Source organism: Cyrtonyx montezumae, unplaced genomic scaffold (assembly GCF_038088225.1).
Source record: "Cyrtonyx montezumae isolate F1298 unplaced genomic scaffold, pur_monq_1.0 scaffold_9, whole genome shotgun sequence".
NCBI lineage: Eukaryota > Metazoa > Chordata > Aves > Galliformes > Odontophoridae > Cyrtonyx > Cyrtonyx montezumae.
The window spans coordinates 5,692,069-5,711,200 of record NW_027072100.1 but is presented as its reverse complement, the minus strand read 5'-3'; the positions used below and the strand labels follow the sequence as shown (position 1 = coordinate 5,711,200).

Below are 19,132 nucleotides of genomic sequence, written 5' to 3'. Positions count from 1 at the left end.
TCTGGGGAGGAAGGTAATTACAAGCACTGAGTGCATGAAATAATCCTCAGTGCCAGTGTCAGACAAACCTGCCCTTGCAGCTCTCCATGCTGTTACTTATTAATCCTTTTATCAGCCCTGTGCCATCCTCAGAGTTATCCCACAGCTCTGACCATCAGTTGTCACTTCCTTGGAAGCTCCGGAGGACTGTTAAGCTGCTGATGGCCACTGGCTGCTGTCTGTTAAGAAGGACACCTTGAACTACAAGCCAGAGGTTGGAGACATGCTGCTTCAGTGCTCTCACTGTGGCTTCCCTGAGAAAAACAGCTTTTGAGAGTCATTTACATGGGAAGGTAGAGAACGGTCACCTCTTCTTTTGCAGCTGACTGGCTGCATGCCTCATCCTCAGATTTTGGGTAGGAATGGGAGGAGGGAAATTGTGGTCCTATTTAAGAGTAGATAAAGATCTGCCCTTTGCTATAAATTCTTTTCTGACAGATAGGTTCTGCACAGGATGAAGGTTGAATATTCCACAGTCCTGTTCTCACCATGAAGACCTTCTTCAGAGCTATGGGCAGCTTGTGTAGTTCTTCAGGCTTCAGGTTTCTAGGCCTTCAGAAAGCCCTTACTGAAAAAGGAGCATGGCAACACCAAAGGCCCTGGTGCTGGCACACCATTCCAGACCAATCCTACTTTTCCCTGGAAACTCTATTTCCTTGAGCTGATGCCCCGGGAAGACTTGCTTTTTGTTCCTTGAATGATTTTAGGCATTATCTGGCATTAGAAATGCACAGCAACTCCACAGGTCTCAAGAGCTACAAAATGTACAGCAATGTGTTCTGTTCCATTTATGCTGGTTTTCTGCACTGTCACTGCTTGCAGACTGCAATAATTACCTGAGTTTAATTCACGACATAGAGTTCGCTGCACTGCCCGAGAAATAGCATTCTCTGTTTGGGATGCTCCTGCCAAGGCTGCATTCCTGGAGCTGAATTTCTACCCTGTACAATTCTGCCCACATTCCCCATCATACCATTTTCTGCTATTTAGGTCATTTATGCTTTCTTGCTCTCACGTCGTTCCATTGCTTTGCAATTTTGCTTTCACCTTTGTTCTTCAGTCACCTTCGGACCTTCAAACACCTTCAAATTAAAATAAGTGTTTGACCTCAGACCAAACTGCATTTAATAGAAATCTGTACCAAACCCTCACATTGCTTGGACAGAAGGAAGAACTGCAAGATGCCCAAACCAAGCACTACTCAGCCTAGTATTTAGCTGGCAGGAGCCATGCAGGAAACCTGCAGCTCTTTGCTTTAAATGCCACTTTAAGTTAATAATAATGTTAAAAAGGAATTCCATCCTATGTGAGATGTTTCCCTCTGGTTCAAGTTTGGGTTTGACCTGTTCAGAAGTACCAGTATCTTTCATAAACTTAATTCCAACTAATCTACTTCTAGTCTCAACTTCAGCACAGCTGGCTGCAGTGTCACAGGCAGTTTGTGTACAGAGAGAAAACACAGGACAGACATGAAACAGAGGTATTCTTCCTTTGGGGCTTTTCTGTATTCAGTGCTGCCTCCCTACAAGGCTCCTTACCCATCTCCACCATGTACAACTTTACCACAACCAGCAATGACAAATGATAGAGCTCATGGTGTACCAACTGGCCATCCCGGCAGGGAAGCCATGATCCAGGCACACCCACGCCCCAGGCACACAGCCATCCCTCAGCACCACCCCAATATCGGTGTGCTATTGGCCCCACCTGGGATGCACCAGGGCACGGGGAGGGAGCAGGGCAGGGCTGACTCAAGTGATGGCAAATGAGTTCATGGATTTTGATAGACTGGCTAAACAGTCCTGTGAACAGCAAAAAATATGTGATCAAGGAACTTGAGGATAGGTTTCAAGACTGCAAAAAGTGTCATGAATGTTTTGGCTTATTTGCAATTCCATTTCCAGTCAACATAAATACATTACTTGCAAATTTTCAAATGGAATATAGAGAGCTGCAATCCAAAATGTGACCGCATCTCTTCACCACTTTTACCAGCCCTCTCTTACCAGAAACAGCCCTCACTTCACAGTCCAACCTTATTCATGTCATCGCTTTCTGGCAGTAAGTACCCTTGAGAACAAGTGCTCTCAAGGACGAAGCACAGGAAGAGCAACATTTCGAGCACCTTGAGGGCTCACCATGAACTGCAGTCACTGCAGACAGGCGTCAGCTTCATGAAAACAAGGTGACATATCCCATTGGTTTTATGGTTTTGCAGCTGTTTTTTATTTTTTTATTTTTATTTTTTGTCACTTATATACATTAACTATATATTTTATGACGCCGGCCCATGCTGCCAGAAGTGGACATCGGTGGCATGGCATTTTGTTGCTGAATGACAGATGGCAGCAGAGGGGCAGTCTGAATGGCACCTGAGATGGAAGTGTGTATGAAGCAAAAACGTGTCATTGAATTCCTCCATGCAGAAACAATGGCCCCTGCTGATATTCATCGATGCTTGCTGAATATTGATGGACAACAAGCAGTGGGTGTGAGCGCAGCGAGGCCGTGCTGGTGTGTTTCAGCAGTGCTGACACAGGTCATCTCTGCTGCTGCAGACTGTTACGAGTGCAGCATGCAGGCCCTTGTTCATTGCTGCCAAAAATGCATAGCTACTGGTGGTGACCATTAAAAAAGCATGCTTTGTAGATGAGAACATGCTCTGCTCATCAGGGTTATTGTGTTCTTTGTAGCAGTTGTACTTTACATTGTGAGGTAATTAGGAGGTGTTACTTCCAGAGCAACTTTCATAGGTGCAGCCCCAGACAGTTCCTCTTCACTTCACATGGCCCAGGAAAGCCAAAAGGTTGTTATAGCACATGCCTTAAACCAGCATCCTAGTTCCATTCAGGATCATCCCCTCCCACATCACTGATCTGATTCAGCTCTGGAACAACGGGAAGGTCCGGACTATTGATGCAGAACACAGAAAACAAGAGAATCAAAAAATAAACCTTACTCGGTAGATTGCAATTATATTCTGAGTGCTCGCCTTTCAGTATGATAGTGTAGCACCTTCCTTTTCCCCTTGGGCGACAGACTGCTCGGCAGCCAGCGTCCCCTACACAGCGATCATGCACTGCCATCACCTGTTTGCTCCTGGTATCTACCTCAGCTGAGATCTACTGCTACCAAAATAAAATGACAGGAAAAAAAAAAAAAAGCACAAAACCTGAGCAACCCATCAAGACTTCATTCCTTAAGGAAAACTCAGTCCATGCAATGACCGCTCCTCCACTGTGGGTCCTCACCTCGGCTGCACCTATGGATGGAGATGGATCCTGGAGCATGTCTGCCTGAGCAGTGCCAGGCCCAGTAGAAGTGGCTGTGCTTCCCTGGTCCGAGCAAGAGGAGTCTTTCTGCTGGAGAGAGGCCTGGTCTCTGTGCTGAGCCCGTCGATGGGCTGAGATAACAGCCCCTGAGATAGCAGCTGTCATTTCATAGACTCTTCCTGGCTCCATTGAGCCTGCAGTACCTCCTTGGGAAGTTGGTGCTCCTGAAGGACTCACAGCTAAGTCAGGGCAGCAGCTCCAGCCCAAACCTCCTGCTCCTCACCTCCTTCCCTGAGCCTCACAGCAACAAGGACTATCTTGGAGCGAGGAAAACTCATGAATGACCAGGGGCACTGGCAGAGCTCTCTGTGCCTATGGTACCCAGCTGCAGGCCAGTGAAGTGCTCTGAGTGATGCAATGGGGAGCGTACCAGAACTTCTCAAAACCAATGCAGAATTGTGCTGAACACATGGTGTGAGTTGTCCATACCAGGAAGCAGGACCACAGCAGCGCTGGGAGCATACAGAGCAGGGAGATGGGGCAAGGCAGCAGAACGCTTCCTACATGGAGGAGAAACCTGGGGGGGCAGCAGTGATGGAACCAGGCTCACTGCTGCAGCTGACACAGGGCAGTGCACCTTCCTCCCGACTTCTCAGCCATTGACCTTTGGCCGAAGCAGGGAGCTGCCCCTGTCCTCCCGTGGCCACACAGGAGCCTGAAAAGCAGGCTGGGCGCTGGGGTCCCACAGCTGGACAGACTTTTGTCTTTTGTGCCCACTGCACAGCTCGGAGGGGCGGTGCTGGCCGAGTCCCATCGGACCACACACACGTAACGCAGTACTTTTTCTCCTTGGCGTTCTTGATTCCAGGCCACAACACGCTCACCCCCCGTTCCCCCAGCAACGGCCGGTGTTACACCTGCACAAAACCTAGCACGCAGATAAGGATCTCGGGGGGCTTTGTTGTATTTTTCCTTCAACCGCGGCAGCGCACGGCTCGGCCCGCAGCGTGCGGCCGGGCTCGACTCGCAGCACCCCGCCCCGCGGCCGCCATTTTCCCCCATCACCTCCTCAGGCCCGAGGCGCGGGTACGCGCCCGCCTCCCTCCGCGTTGCTATGGCAACCGCGAGCCGGCTGGCGCCCGTCGCCACAATCAGGATCCAATCAGGAGGCGGCGCTCCCCCCTCCCTCCCCCCCGGCGCCGGAAGGGGCGTGTTCTCGGCGCCGGAAGCGGGGCCGCAGCTCTGCAGGGTGTGTGTGTGCGTGCGCCGAGCGGCCGCCGCGCTCCTGTCGCCTCGCCCGTCGGGATCCAGGCTGCGGTGCGCCCCGCTCCCCTCCCCCGGCCAGGTGAGGGTCTTCGGCCGTCCGTACCTCGCTCCCCGGCAGGGCCGTGCCGCGCCGCCGCCGTCCCCCTGGAGCCCGGGGAGTGGGCGGGGGAGGCCTGCCGCTCCCGCCCCGTCGCCTGGGGGGGCGGTGGAGGCCGCGGCGGGAGGGCCCGGCTCCGTGTTGGAGGGGGGGGAGCGGCGGGGCCGCGCCGCCTTTTACCCCTCGTTTTCCTAGCGCCGGCGGAGCGAGTCCGCCTCGAGTAACGGTGTGACCCTCCCGCGGGGGCCGCCGCGGAGGCCGTGCGGGCTGCGCCGCCTCCTCCTGCCCCCCTCCTGGCCCGGCCCCACCCGCCTGAGTCACTGGGCCGCCGCGGGGCGAGGCCGCGCACACCTGGCCGGAGCCGCGGGCCCGCGCCCTCTGTCGCCGCCCGTGAAGGGCTCGGTGAGGCGAGGGGAGGAGGCGATCCGCCCCTGGGGCAGGGCCGAGCCAGGCTCGCGGCCCCCTCCTCCCGAGGACTCCTCCCTTCACGACCCCTCTCCGGGCTCTGGGCCTTCTCGCGGCGTTCACAAAGCCGGGAGCTTCTGGAGGCAGCTGCTAGGCCCCTGCAGCCCCTTGGGGCTGTGCCCTTCCGCGTGAGCCTGCTCAGGTTTAGCAGAGGTGATCAGAGGAACATCTTCAGTGATTTAGAAGAAAATGTAATATTCGCTGTATAATTTTTAAATATTTGCATTTGGGAATAGAGATGAGTTTAGGGAGGACTGCAGAGAGAAAGAAGGTGGCTTCACACTATCCCCAACATATAGGAACGTTAGGCAGTAACCCAGAGCTAACAACTCTAGGCCTTATTTGAGGTATGTGTAATCAGATATCAATTGGAATGATAGAAATCAGTGAGATGCAGTCACTGTGCTAGCACATGGAGCAAAAGTATATGTCACGCAGCCATGGTAATATAAATTACTTAGTTAATTTTCTTGCTAGCAGTTAAAGTAACTTATGCTAGGGAGAAAAACTACATATCACACAGTGTTGTAAAAGCTAAATTTCTGCTAAAGGTTGTGTAGCATTTGTGATTATAGGAGTATGTCTTCACATGTGCACTGCTGCAGGACCTCACTTGGAAAGTAATTCTCCTATTTAAAGAGAAACTTGCTTTTATTTGAAAGAAAGGTGGAGATGCAAACTGGTGTAGAAAAAGAAAAACAGGAATGTAAATGCTTTTTTCATTCTTGATATTAAAAGCCTACAAAAAATATAGTTTATGTAATACTTTGTTTATTAGGTTGGTACCGGTGAAGTGGTAGACTCATTGCACAGATGGGCCTAGTGCAGTTTTCTCAACCTCATTATGTCAGTACCGCATGTTCTGATCTCTGCTATTTTGATGTTGAGTACTTTTTTTGTAAGCAGGCCTTTGCTGCTATGCAGCTTTTTGTGCTCTGTGTGAATAAACTCACATGAGGAGGAGTTAAGTAAATAATGATTTAAATGATGAGGTAAAAAACTAGTACTGTAGTCTGTCTGGTGTCCTCCTGAATCCTAGCAGGACTGGGCCTTACCTTGGTGTCTTTTATATGGCCACGCTTACTATAGAAACGTTCTCAGGTTATTATTAACCAAAGTGATTTGTCTGTAATACGAATACAGTAGTTTGTCATTAATTTCATGCCTGGGGGGGATGTTTTTTGGGGTAACTCGCTGTCTCCTCTTGGACTCGAGCCAAAAACACTCTCTTTGGAACAACGAGGTGTTACCACGTAAGTATATTGTACTTTGGAACCGCGTGCTTGTCTCCACCTGCAGCTACCCTGTGTGAAGTGCCATAGGTATGTAGTAGTGCAATGCTTTTCAGCCTCGAGTTCTTCATCAGAAGACATTAGGGACAGCAGGGCTGCAGTTGCTAAATTTCAGTTGTCCATACACTATCAGTTTCCATCTGTGCTCTTGTTCCCTCTGATGGAGAACCCCATGGTTATCTGCAGAGATTGAAAACCTTATGTATCATTTTTCCAAGATGGTGTTGGTCAGTTTTAGAGAGTGGCAGTTAATGGTGGCAGAAAGTGGCCAGAGCAAGCTGAGGCATGGGTTTATAGAATGTTAATGTTGTCTTAACATTTTCAGAACGATTAGCACTGAGGGCTGGGATGTATTTCTAATCAGCAGGTACAGAGGGGGATGATGTTATGTGCTATACAAGGTCAGTGAGAGTATCACAGCTGTGAAACCGTTTTCCCTTCGTTAAGAATGCAGTATGTTTTACCAAACTTCTGTTGTAGCCAAGCTCAGGATAGCTGTAGAAATGTTCTGATCATAGCAGACGTCCATTTTCTAATCAGTTGTTTAACAATAGATGGTTGCCTTGGAGGGAACTAAAATAGAGAGACAAAAATAATGAAGTGAAATGCCTGAGAAAGCAAAGAAGGTTCCTCGCACTCCATTTGGAGTGAGCCAATTCCTTTCCTGCAGAAAATACCAACTGTGATCTATACCTGCTTGCTGGTGGCTGCCATCAGTGTCACACAGGTTCTGCCAGCATTACAGTTCTAGTGCCAGTGTGTGTGCACCTGAATTATGGCCTTGTCATTCACTTTAGAAATACCTCGGAAGAGGTTATTCTCAATAATTATAGAAACAGACTGTGAGATGTCAGTATAGAGTGTACCTTACAGACACGTTTAATTTTGTAATTAATTGCCCATCCACAAACCTGTGAGGTATGTTCATGTGTTGCTGGCAGTTGAACCACGAATGCTATACCACACTTATGCTTTTCCTGTTACAATTTGAACAGATCTACACAGTTTGTGACTGAGAAATGACTGTGTCACGTTACACTGAATCTGATGTTACACTCGTTTCTCTCACTGAAACATCAGTCTGTTAAATTACTTCTCTCCTTGACTCATTAGTAGTGGGTATGTCGAACCAGTAGCTGCACCAGTTTTATAATGAGGTGGAAGTGTTTGTCTGACAGCCTCTAATGGTTGCTGTGAGGAGAAAAACAATACACAGAAATCGATGACTTAATTAGCATCAGAGGAACAGGCAGACTTCAGGCCAACATCGGCTTATTAGTATTGTCTTGTCAGTTCAATATGTTACATAAGCCAGATTTTTTTCAGTGTCATTTTTCATCGAGTTCCTGCAGACTTTAAACACAGTTACTTCTGATCTGTTTTGGCTTTGTCCTAAACAGTTCATTGAGCCTGGGAGCAATGAAGGCTGCAAAGCAGATGTAGTATCTGCTGTAGCAAGACGCAGTCCTCGTCAAGCACCTGTAGTCTCCTGAAGAATGTTACCTACGGGGTTTGCTCTTCGGCTGATTATTGACATGTAAACCCCCAGTGCTGTGTGTCCCTCTTCTCTTGAAAGCTCTGGGCATCCTGACTTCAGGTACTATCTCCAGGATGGACACGCCTTCCCTCCTTACTGCATCTGGCACTGAAAGTAGTGAAGCATTTATAAACCTCCTGCCCTCTACCTTAGATGTTTTGTAATTGTATCAGATCTCACCAATGCAGATGTAAAACTTTCTGAGGGGAGGGAAGTAAGCAGTTGTAGTCTTTTCTTATTTATACTTGTATTCCCATGCTTGTAATGGGTTGGAAGAGCTAAGGCTGTATGAAGGAGAGATGTTTTTTTGTCTCATCTTGAATGTGGGGAATCAGAATGCTTGGAGTTTCTGGCTGCTTGTACTGGTGGCTGCAGCTGCTGGCTAGTAGTGGCATTCCTACTGTAAGTAGTGTCTAGCCACTTCTTTTCCGAGGGCTGCTAAGTTGTGGTTTGACAGATTCTTAAGAAGGCAATCTTAAGAATTTTCAATGTATTAACAAATCTGAAGATCTTCTGCTTAGAACAGGCAACTTCTGCAACTCCTCCATGGCTGTGATCTGCACGTCTTCCCTCCTTTTTCCATCTTCCCTCTTTCCCTTTTGCCTACATGGCATGGCTTCATTAGTACTGGAGTAGTTCATTCCTGTTGGCCTTCTGTTCGTCACCTCTGTGTGTGTGGCTCCTAGCTGCAGGTAACCTTTGTTAGCTGGCTTCTGTTTGTGGCCTAGGACTACTTTTAGCTCTAGGCTTTGCTTGTTTCAGACTGTGGCACACTGATCCATTGTTAGCGTGGCTTCCATCTCCTTTATGGGAGGGACTAGTTATAACTGATACTTGCCTCTTTGCCTTTTCAAACATCACTCCTTTCCTTGTATCTTTTTTTCCTTCTGGCAAACACTTCCCTCTTTTGGAGCTCAAGCCAGCATAGCTCTGAAAAGCTCTTCTCCAGGCTTCTAGCAAGGTAAGCAACGGAGAATAAAATGGTGTTCTTTATGCAGCACCCTGTGAGTGAAGTAATGGTAGGCTTACTGGTGGCTTGCAGACATCTTGGTGTGGGCAATGTCTGTCTTGTTGCATTTAAGTTCTGTTAACTCCATTTTATGGAATAGTGCTTTGTAGTTTCATATCGAACATGCTAAGAGTACAGATATTAAGATAAACTGACTGTTCAAACCTCTGTATAATGAATTCTTAATTAAAGCCAGTGGAGTTCTGATGAGCTCCATCTTCAGTAATGAGATTGAGTTGTGTTTAAGGTGTGCATGAATTTGTGCTACTAAAGAAAGTTATTTGAGAAACAACATTGTGATGCTCTGTGCTAATGTTTCAGCTGTATAGCTGATGTGTTTAAGTGGTTTCTGGAGCAATTTCGTCTTTGCAAATCCCCGATGTCCTTAGCACGTCCTTACATGAGCCTGGTGGCTGCCATGAACTGACTTGCATCCGAAGATGTGTCAGTTAGCTTGATAAAACAAACCCCTCAGCATTTCAGAACTAAACTATATTCTGTTTGTAAACAGAATTCTGGACCTATGCCTTGTGTGCACGTCAGACCACTGCTGGCGAAATACTGATCAAAGATCATACTGACCTTTCAGTGGCAGAACGTAACGTGCTGGAGTTGCTTGCCCTGGGGCTTCAGCAAGCAGGCTTTTCCTACTGCATAATCGTGCTCCATGAGAGGAAGAGAAGATGATGGCAGTAGAACTCCTTCTAGAAGCTGTGCAGACTGGGGAAGCTGGAAGTGCTTTGTTTAGATGTCCTTTTAAAGTTGGCTCTTGTGACATCCAAAGCATTCTTCAGGTGTGCTCTGTGGATGAAGAAATGGAGTCACTTTGCACATGAAGCACATCATCTAAATGCAGTGCTGAGTTAAGGGGATGGTTTCAGAAGATGGCAGCAGTTGTGATAGATTCTCTCAGTGCTAAGCAGTCTGGTGATTTCCTTAGTCTTACTGTATACGTGTATATACACACCAGTGTTATTGTGATTCTACAGTCTCTTGCCTAATTTGGAGAAGCCTGTGAAAGCCAATTAGGAATTTATTGTTCTCATTTATTTTTTCCTGTTCTTTTAGAGGTGTCTGTAGGCTGTTTAGGCCTCAGACTGAAAATTTCTGATCTCGACTGTGAGAACCCTGACTGGACTTAAAGAAGAAAGGAATGTCAGTGCTCAGTACTAACAAAAATGACAACTCTTGGTCTGTTGGAAAGTGCAGATTTAAGTGTCTGGAGAAATGTTACTGATAAATCTGGAACACCTGAAAGTTTGTGAGGCACTGAGGTCCTCTGCATGGAAACTCTTTTTATTTTCCTGCAAACTGGGGCCCGGATGATGGAATGTAATGTTAGCTCAATGGCCAAGTTAACTATATGCTGGCGTTGTCTTGTAGGAACAAGCAACACTCAGTCTGCTTACTGACACGTTCTTTACTTCATTTTTCTTTGCTGAACTTGTTCAGGGACATAATGGTCATGTGATGTGCTTTTCTTAGTGCAGTTTAGCTGAAGCCATTGGAGATGATAAACGAGTCATTTCCATGTGAGCAGTTGGTTCGGCAGCACTGACTGTTCTGCAGGCTGCGTCCCATTCAGTTTCTGTGAATGCTATTGTTACTTAAAGATCTTAAGAACCTGAATCTGCAGCCACTCCAGGTGTATAGAATTGTCCATTTTACACATGCATCAATATATATAAAGAGCAATTTTCTAGTAGAGTAATATAAATGTATTTTTTGTGGTTGCCAATGGCTGCATCTTTAGTGGGTATGGTCCATTGCCACAGAAACATCTTTTACAATGTGCAGAAGATATGTGATGTCAGGAGGAGCTGTCCAGTTGTTCTGTGCTCTGAAACAGCTGCTGTTGAAGACTAATGCACAACCAAAACAAACCAACAGAAGCTGTGCTGATTCCTGCCTTAGAAAATGGGGTGTATCCCAGACTGAGCTATGGCCACTGTGGGAAAGAGAGATTTATGCAGGCCATGTACTGATGTGCCCACCTTAATGCCCATTTAGATTTTGCTGAAGTATGAGGAATAATGGTTATGTGTTTTCAGGGTTGTAAATATGTATAATTTCAATATGTAAATTGTTATTTGTTAGAATATATATATTTACAAAAAAAATCATATCTACTGGAGTTGGTAAACTTGCCACCTTTTAGAGCCTGTGAGTTGTCCTTCACCCATCAGCATTAACTTTCACTGTATAACAACAGAAAAGTATTTTTCTGTTTTTATTCCCTGCTAATTACAGGATAGCCATGGATAAGAGTGAGTTGGTACAGAAAGCCAAGCTGGCTGAGCAGGCCGAGCGTTACGATGACATGGCTGCCGCTATGAAGGCTGTCACTGAGCAAGGACACGAACTGTCCAATGAAGAAAGGAATCTCCTCTCGGTTGCTTACAAGAACGTGGTTGGTGCCCGCCGCTCATCTTGGCGTGTGATTTCCAGCATTGAGCAGAAAACAGAGAGGAACGAGAAAAAACAGCAGATGGGAAGAGAATATCGTGAGAAAATCGAGGCTGAATTGCAAGATATCTGCAATGATGTTCTGGTAATAATCCAACAGCAGAAATAACAAAAGCTGGTCCTGCAGCATTCTTCAGAGAGGGAACCTTGTTAAGGTTGTAGGCACTGCATCACCATAGCAGGGGAACAATTTTGCTTAAAACTTAACAGGTTTAAGTCCAGTTCTGGCTCCTAAATAATCCAGTTTGTTTCTTAAGGAATTTTTTGGATTCTTACGTGTTTTAAAAATAGCATTTTGTTTATATAGAAATGAACAGGGCAGTGTTGAAGACTGCCTAACTGCTGGCCAGTGGTCAGTGTGAAAGTGAGCTTAGCATAAATCCTGTTAAAAAGCTTGCTGTTTGCTTAAATTGTTTTGTTAATGAATACTGACTTTTGGGGGATGGAGAAGGTGTGCACTTCCCCAAAATTAGTTCTGTTGTTTCTTTCCCTTAATTGAGAGGGATCCTTTATATTGCTGTCTTTTTTTGCTAAGGATCTGCCCTGAGGAGTGGATGATGTCAGTACTCTCAGCCCTTTCACCTCTTTCTGAATGTGCATGTGCTCACTGCCACTGCTCAGGTTTTCAGCTGGAGTTGCAAATAGGATCAGTTCACTGTTGTGCATGCCTGAAGTTTGTGGTGGGAAGAGTGACTGTATTTGTGCTGATGGCAAGCTGCTGCTCTTCCTTAGCTTGCTTGTGGGTGTAGGTTTGCTTCAGTGTTATTTCTAGGAAAATATTTGCAGCATTAAGCTCTGATAGCAGTTAGATTCTGCAGGAGTGATTCTCAATAGCTTCAGCAGAGCAAGCTTTCTGAGGACAAGGATACAAGCAGTTTCTTTTTACTTTCTGAGTTTAGGAAGCGTCAGAGTGGCTGGCACACGAGCACACACATCATTGTTAATGTTCTAACAGTACATGTTTACCACTGTGATGAAGGCTCTGTTTCAGACGTTATTTTTATGACCTGGAAAAAAAATAAGTGATGTTTCCTTTCTCAGGAACTCCTGGATAAATACCTTATCGTCAATGCCACGCAGCCGGAAAGCAAGGTCTTCTATTTGAAAATGAAAGGCGATTACTACAGATACCTGTCAGAGGTGGCATCTGGAGACAATAAGCAAAGTAGGTAGAGGTGAAAGCTCTCATTCTGCTGAGGACTGGGTAAAATGAAGTGTAGGAAACACTTTTCATTTTTTTCCTTTTTCTTTCTTTTTTGCTCATGCTGTATAGTTTTGAAGATGAATGCAGAGCAGGTCACTTTCAGAGAAACAGGTTTCCATGAAATTAATTGAAGTGATAAACCAGTATTCATCACAGCAGTCAAATTCTGCTTGCAACCCCCAAACTCAATGATTTTTAAGTTTATCTGGCAGTGTAAAAATTAATTCCTGGTGCATGGAGGAAGAGAGCTTTTTTTTTCTCCTGGGAAATGCTTTGTTGCTATCATCTTTTGTTTCAGCCATGAATTTATCTCACAAGTCTTCTATGTTTGCAAGCTTTCTGCTTGCAGAGGTGTAGGACATTGGGTTTCTGAGTCTTAAGCCACTTAATCTTGGGAAGTAAAGCAACACTGAATTATGCTTGAGTTCTTGGTGAGTGTTTGATCTGGTCCATAACTTGCAAGCTTAGTTTGACACCATTCATGAATGCATTGTTGCCCATTAGGCAGGGAAGGGACTGTTTGCTTTCTTCTGGAAGCCCGTACTGAGATATTGAGTACATCATGGCCTGCCTGCTGAAAGTTTCCTTCTCGGGAGAGTTCAAATTATGTAGTTTAGACGAACTCTTTTCCCTCATACTGTATTGTCTGAATTTATTAGAGTTTAAGTTCTATAGCCCAAACCTTTTTCTGAACAAATGTTTCAGCCTTAGTAGTTCACCCAGAGGCCATTCCCTCCAAAATCATTGAAAGAACCTTGAGTGCATTTGTGATTTTATAAGCACCTAGTGGCATAAATAGTCTGGACCAAGAGTGCAAGTACCATGAAGTACTGTACATTAATATGCTTGTAATTGCTTCTTGCAGCAACAGTAGCAAACTCTCAGCAAGCTTACCAGGAGGCATTTGAAATTAGCAAGAAAGAGATGCAACCAACACACCCCATTCGACTTGGCTTGGCTCTCAATTTCTCTGTCTTCTATTATGAGATACTCAATTCTCCTGAGAAAGCCTGTAATCTGGCCAAGACGGTAAGCAGACTTTGTGTCACCAATTTTTGTGTGGGCTAAGGAGCTAATTACATGGTTACAGTAGCACCTTGTAGATGATTATGCTTTCTCTTGTGAAATTCCTTGATAATATTGTTATCTTTAAACTATGCTCATCTTGGTATATTTTCAGGTAAGTTAACTAAGCTGGACTAGCTTAGCCTTCAGCGAAGCTAATTTGGTAGGGCACTTGATCCACTGAGGGGGAGACCAAGTGATTCTTCTTATGTTCATGTAATTACCTTAAAATGTCCTCATGTCAAGCTTGAAAACACTGAAAGTGGAAAATTGTCTAAATTTGAACACTTAGCAGATACGTGGAGCGTTGTCTTTTGTAACTACAGGCATAGCTCTAAGTGTTGCTTTGTGTGTGTGTGCTCACCTCTCTCCAGAGACCAAAAAGAGCTTGTGTTGTGGTTCATGCCAGACAAATAGTTAGTCATTTTCTGCTTTAGTCTTCTCCCTAAAACAGAATTAAAGCCTTGTAAATGAAACACTTTTTTACATCTGTGAATGGTGTCTGGTAGTAATCTGAATAATATGGGATCAGCTGAATCTTTGTGATCTCGATATACATTTTAACAATATTTTGTAACAAGTACTGAAGGTTGTATGTGCAAAATACTGCTATTCCTGATCATTGTTTTTAGTTAACGTGCTTACATTGTTTTTTAAGCCCAAATGAGAAAGGGCACTGTAATCGTGGCTCCCAGCTCTGACCTGCAGTGTGTGTGCTTTCATGTGGAACAGATGGATGGGCAGCATGGCTTTTAATCTCTGTTGAAACATACCTGATGTCCTTTACTGTTTTGAAAAGAAATCCAAAACAAAGAATCCTACTCTACCCTCAAAAAAAAAAAAAAAAAAAAACCAACAAAAAGAAACCCTTGACTTTCATTTTATTTCTTATTTGTTTAAGTATAATATGTATCAACTTAATTGTACCTTTTTCTTCTACTCTCACTTTAAACCACTGAGGGCTTTGCCTTTCCTTTAATTAAAGTACTGCTATTAAGTTTTCCTCTTAGACCTGACTTTCAGCTATGAGTCACTGTTCAATATAGCCCGTGCTTACCTCTGCAGTACTTGGTGTTGGCCTCAGTCTGGCCCCTTGTGGAGACTTGTCTTTTCCCATTGGTTGTTTAGCAGTCTGGTGCTTACTTCAGTTTCCTTTTCTTGGTAGAAAAATATGGAAGCTTTGTCACAAAGCTTTTGTGACAAATTTAGGTGATTTATGTAGGCAGAAATGAGTTCAGAGAGCAGAGTAGAAGTGCTTTCTTGTTTTGTCTCACATGTTTTAGGCATTTGATGAAGCAATAGCAGAGCTGGACACGCTGAATGAAGAGTCTTACAAAGACAGCACTCTCATCATGCAGCTGCTTAGAGACAACCTCACTGTAAGTAGCACAGGGCAAACTGCTGCTTTCTGCGTTGCTGCTGCTTGAGGCAGCTGGACTCTGCTAAGGAGGACATGGCTGTAGATTCATGTCGTTCTGTGTCATTAAAAACACCTCTTCTGAGCCATTAAGTCAGTGTCTGAAGTGCACTGCTTCTTGTAAGCAGACAAGTCAGACTTGCTTCCTTAAATCAGTGATCACTTGTTAACCACTGCAGCAAACAACCTTTTTGTAACACAGCATGCAGTGTGGCTGTTCTCAGCAGCCAGGCTGTCTTTCTGTTTGGTTTGAGAACTTTGTTTGCTTTTTACTTGTAATCCTCTACCCATTTCCTAGTTTGTTCTTTACCTTTACTATTAAATTCAATTCTCAATTACTCTTAGCTGAGTAAATTACACAGCTACTGCTAATTATGCTGTCTTCCCTTTACTTGTGGTTGTAATTAAATGTATGCTTTCAGCATGAACACTTATTTGTATTTTCTTACAGCTATGGACGTCGGAAAACCAGGGAGATGAAGGTGATGCTGGGGAGGGAGAGAACTAAAGGCTGTCACGCTTCACTATATGTTCAATGTCACCCTGTATCCTACACATATATCCCTTTGTGCGACAAGCAAAAAGAATAGTACATTGACTTTCACAACCTCAACGTAGCAAAAACTGTCTGTGGGGTAAAAGCAGTTGGTTGGTGTTCTGTGTACTTAAAATGGAGGTCGGTTATTATAATGGCATTCCGAATTTTCCTATTATGAACATTTACAGTTACGATTACCGTGTTTATATTTTTAACTGAACACTGTGATTATGGGTTTTGTGATTGCAATTGACTTTGCAAAACTCTTATTGGTAGAGAAGTAGACATCAGTTATGTAACAATGGAAAGTAAAATTTGGCACCAAAATAGTCGAAGTACAATTCTGTTGTAAAGTTGTACAGAAAGTTATAGAGATTCTATTGTGACACTGGGGCATGGAAGGAAAACAGTCCGCTGTATGGCATTCCAGTTAGTAACACACTGCTATGAGTTAGTTTAACAGGCACACTCTGTAGACATTTCTAACCAAGTCTGAGGCACCGCTTTCAGTCAAAAGCTCACTTTGTGGATCCCACCTTTCTGGGGACTGGGTTTGTTTTGGGGAGGAGGGTAACGGGGGAGTTAGCAGCTTGATTTCCAAACTCCTTACACTGGCAGATAACTGGGATTTGACTTACAAAAGTGGTTTTGTGCTCATACAACATGCATGACTAAGCCCCTTCCCACAGCAATAACTTAATTAAATCTTCGATATTCTTCAATAGTGAGAATTCTTGGTTCACTGCCATGGACTTGCAATAGCAGAAGATTCAATTTTTTGAATGGCCTTATTAGTTTGGATGATACCATGAAGTGATCTGCCACCTTTGCATTACTGTACTCTTGGGTGAATCAAAAACTCCGTGGTATTCCCATACGTAATTTTCTCAAGCCTTTTAATTACTTCACTGAGCCTTTAAGTTTGCTTCACAGAAAACTTTCTCCCATCCGACTCCATTCATCCTTGACCCTTTTACCCACTGAAACTCCACTGAAGCAATTTCAGACTCCCACACACACACATCATCCTTCCCTTGGTTGTGGCTGATGTCAGGATGGCACGTGAGGCCTGAGTCTGCCAGAGGACAGGTTTCTGTCTTGGATGCTTGAGAGCTGCCAGTGCTGTTGCAGTCTTCAGCTCATCTGCCTTTTTTTTTTTTTTAATATATAATTCCAAAATCTGGCTCAAAAATTCGGGATTTCCCACGTATGGTACTGGAATGCGGAGCTCACACATCTGTAATGCTTGTAACTCATCATATTTGAGCTCCCCATGTCCTCGCCTCGTTATGTTTCAAGCACGTCCCATTGAATAAAACCTAATGAATGATGCAGTGGAAAAGATGAGGAGCGGTCACCACCGGTCTCACGGTATCATCCCCTGCCTTCACATTCCACATAGGTATAGGATCCATCTGTTTGTCTGTCCATCCGTCTGCTGAAGAGAGAATTTCATGCACTGATTTTAAAACTCCCCTCTACTAGCTGAACAAATTGTGCAGTTAATACTTGGCGCTTGATAAATGCAGTAGTGAATGTGGAACCGAGCCTGTCTGTATATCTGGTAGCTCTTTGCTTTGTTTTTACTGACCAGTATTCTGCCTAAAGTTTGCTTCTGTGACGGTTATATTGCCTAGCACACACGTGGTTGTGAGAATAGTATAGCAAAAAGAAAAACCTGGTTATTGATGTACTAGATTTGTGTATGTCTTTTAAACAGTTCTAGTTTCACCTTACACGGAATAATCAGGAAAGTGTAAAAGAATTCAAAAGTGAATAATAAAAAAATTTTATCAGTTGTCTGCGCGTGGTATCTTTGCCATCCTTCCCGTGGCAGAACTGCCTCTTCCTTTGTGCTAAGTGCTCCTCTTGGGGGTGTGAGTCGATGGGTGCTTTCCCAGGCGCACAGCATCCACTCCTTCGCAGGGAGAGCTTTGTCCCTCACCCTTCCAGCTCCGACCAGCTGCTTCTCTTTGTTTTTGGGGGCCGTACTCGTGCTGTAGTGCCACTGTGGCGCTCAATGGAAGTGCAGCTATAAACCCGTTTAATTTGCCGCGAGTCACTGCATGTCGGATGGACGAGCACGGCGTAGCACGGGAAGTCACGCAGCGCCCGCTGCTCTCGGCCGCTCACGTTTAAAGCTTTCTCCACGGGAGACGTGCGAGTGCATCGCTCTGAGTGGGGGCTGGCCTCGTGGCTGGGCCTGAACCCATCACCCCCGTGGCGCTGATGGACCGCAGCCTGCACACGCTCTGGTACGAGAGCAGTAACGCTGCGGTGCGGAGCTCATGGAAGCCGCGCTCGGAGGCGCGGGCAGCACATCCCAGCCGGGCCGGGGCGCTGAGCTCGGCACAGCCCCGGCTCGTGCACGGAGGTGACGCTTCCCCGGCCGAGCCGTGCCGGGACGGGGCGTGCAGCTGGCTGACAGCTCGGCCCTGCAGCCCGGCCTCAATGTTTCACTCCTCACGCCTACCTGCGCTGCTTGCCGCTTCGCCCTTCAGCCGCTCTGAGTTTTACCTATCGATCACACTAACGGCGCCGTCCGCTCCAAAAACGACACATCCCGAGGCCGGCTGCCCCCGCTCGTACAGCGGAGCTCAGGAGCGCTTCCCGAGTCGCTCTGTCTTCTGGGGAAGGTGTAACTCTCGCAAACCAGAGCTACCCGCGCCAGCCCCAACCGGCGCCGCTCCGCCTGCGGGCACCGCGTGCGGACCCTCGGGCTGGAGCTGCGAGCAGCTGGGACCCATCATCCCGGCCGGGAGCGGGGCGGGGCGGGGCGGCAGCTGGCGGAGGGCGGGGAGGGCCCGGGGAAGGCGCGGCCGCGTTCCGCCCCCGGCGCCGCCGCGGGAAGAGGCGGGCGGTGGCCGCGGTCGCAGCGGTGCTGCGCGTGGGACCGCCGGAGCGATCGGCGTGAGTGTGGGAGCGGGGCGGGTCCCTCCAGCTCTCCCCGCGGGGCCGCGCTCAGCCCCGGCCCGGTTCCTTCAGCCCCGGCCCGGTTCCCGCCGCCGCCCTCTGCCCGCGGCGCTCCGCCTGCGTCCGCCGTTCCGGAGCTGCGGCGCAGCCCTGAGCCCCGGCTGTGTGTGAGGGCTCGGCGTGGGGCCGCGGCTCGGCTGTGCCGTCTTGCTGCGGCGCTGGGGGTTCCGAGATGCCCGAGCCGGGCTCCGCCGTCCCCAACTGGTTGATGGCTTTGGGTGCCGCTCTCCGTTTTGGGGCCTTCTGAGCGCGGGGTTGGCGCGGAGCTCTGCTGGCGGAGGGCTGCTTGCTTTCAGAGGGACGGAGCTTCGTTGTTTTCCTCTCTGTGTTTGAGCGCTGAAAGGCCCGAGCCCGTGCCTGCAGCGTGCTGTGATGTGTGCCGGTGGGGTCCCCCTGGTGCTGCTGCCCCTGGAGGCACTGGCACCTCTCCTGGCTCTGGCATGGGGCTGTCACTGCTCCCTGCGGTCCCCAGCCCCCGCTGTGAGTCTGTCT

General features: G+C 46.8%; 2 protein-coding genes across 3 annotated transcripts in view; both read left to right on the top strand.

Moving 5' to 3' along the window:
- STK4 (serine/threonine kinase 4) overlaps positions 1–19,132 on the top strand; it is a 186,875-nt gene that overhangs the window by 115,623 nt on the left and 52,120 nt on the right. The gene's annotated exons all lie outside the window — the stretch shown is intronic.
- On the top strand, positions 4,634–17,469 carry YWHAB (tyrosine 3-monooxygenase/tryptophan 5-monooxygenase activation protein beta). The gene is made up of 6 exons (XM_065754395.1): positions 4,634–4,656; positions 11,228–11,528; positions 12,485–12,608; positions 13,513–13,676; positions 14,996–15,091; positions 15,581–17,469. The coding sequence occupies exons 2-6, from the start codon at positions 11,235–11,237 to the stop codon at positions 15,635–15,637; spliced, it is 735 nt and encodes a 244-aa protein (XP_065610467.1). The 5' UTR covers positions 4,634–4,656; positions 11,228–11,234; the 3' UTR covers positions 15,638–17,469.

Coding starts and splice junctions, on each gene's coding strand:
- YWHAB (XM_065754395.1), top strand. CDS start 11,235: ATGGATAAGAGTGAGTTGGTACAGAAAGCCAAGCTGGCTGAGCAGGCC. Junction 12,609..13,512: donor ATCTGGAGACAATAAGCAAA/GTAGGTAGAGGT, acceptor TGCTTCTTGCAG/CAACAGTAGCAAACTCTCAG. Junction 13,677..14,995: donor CCTGTAATCTGGCCAAGACG/GTAAGCAGACTT, acceptor CACATGTTTTAG/GCATTTGATGAAGCAATAGC.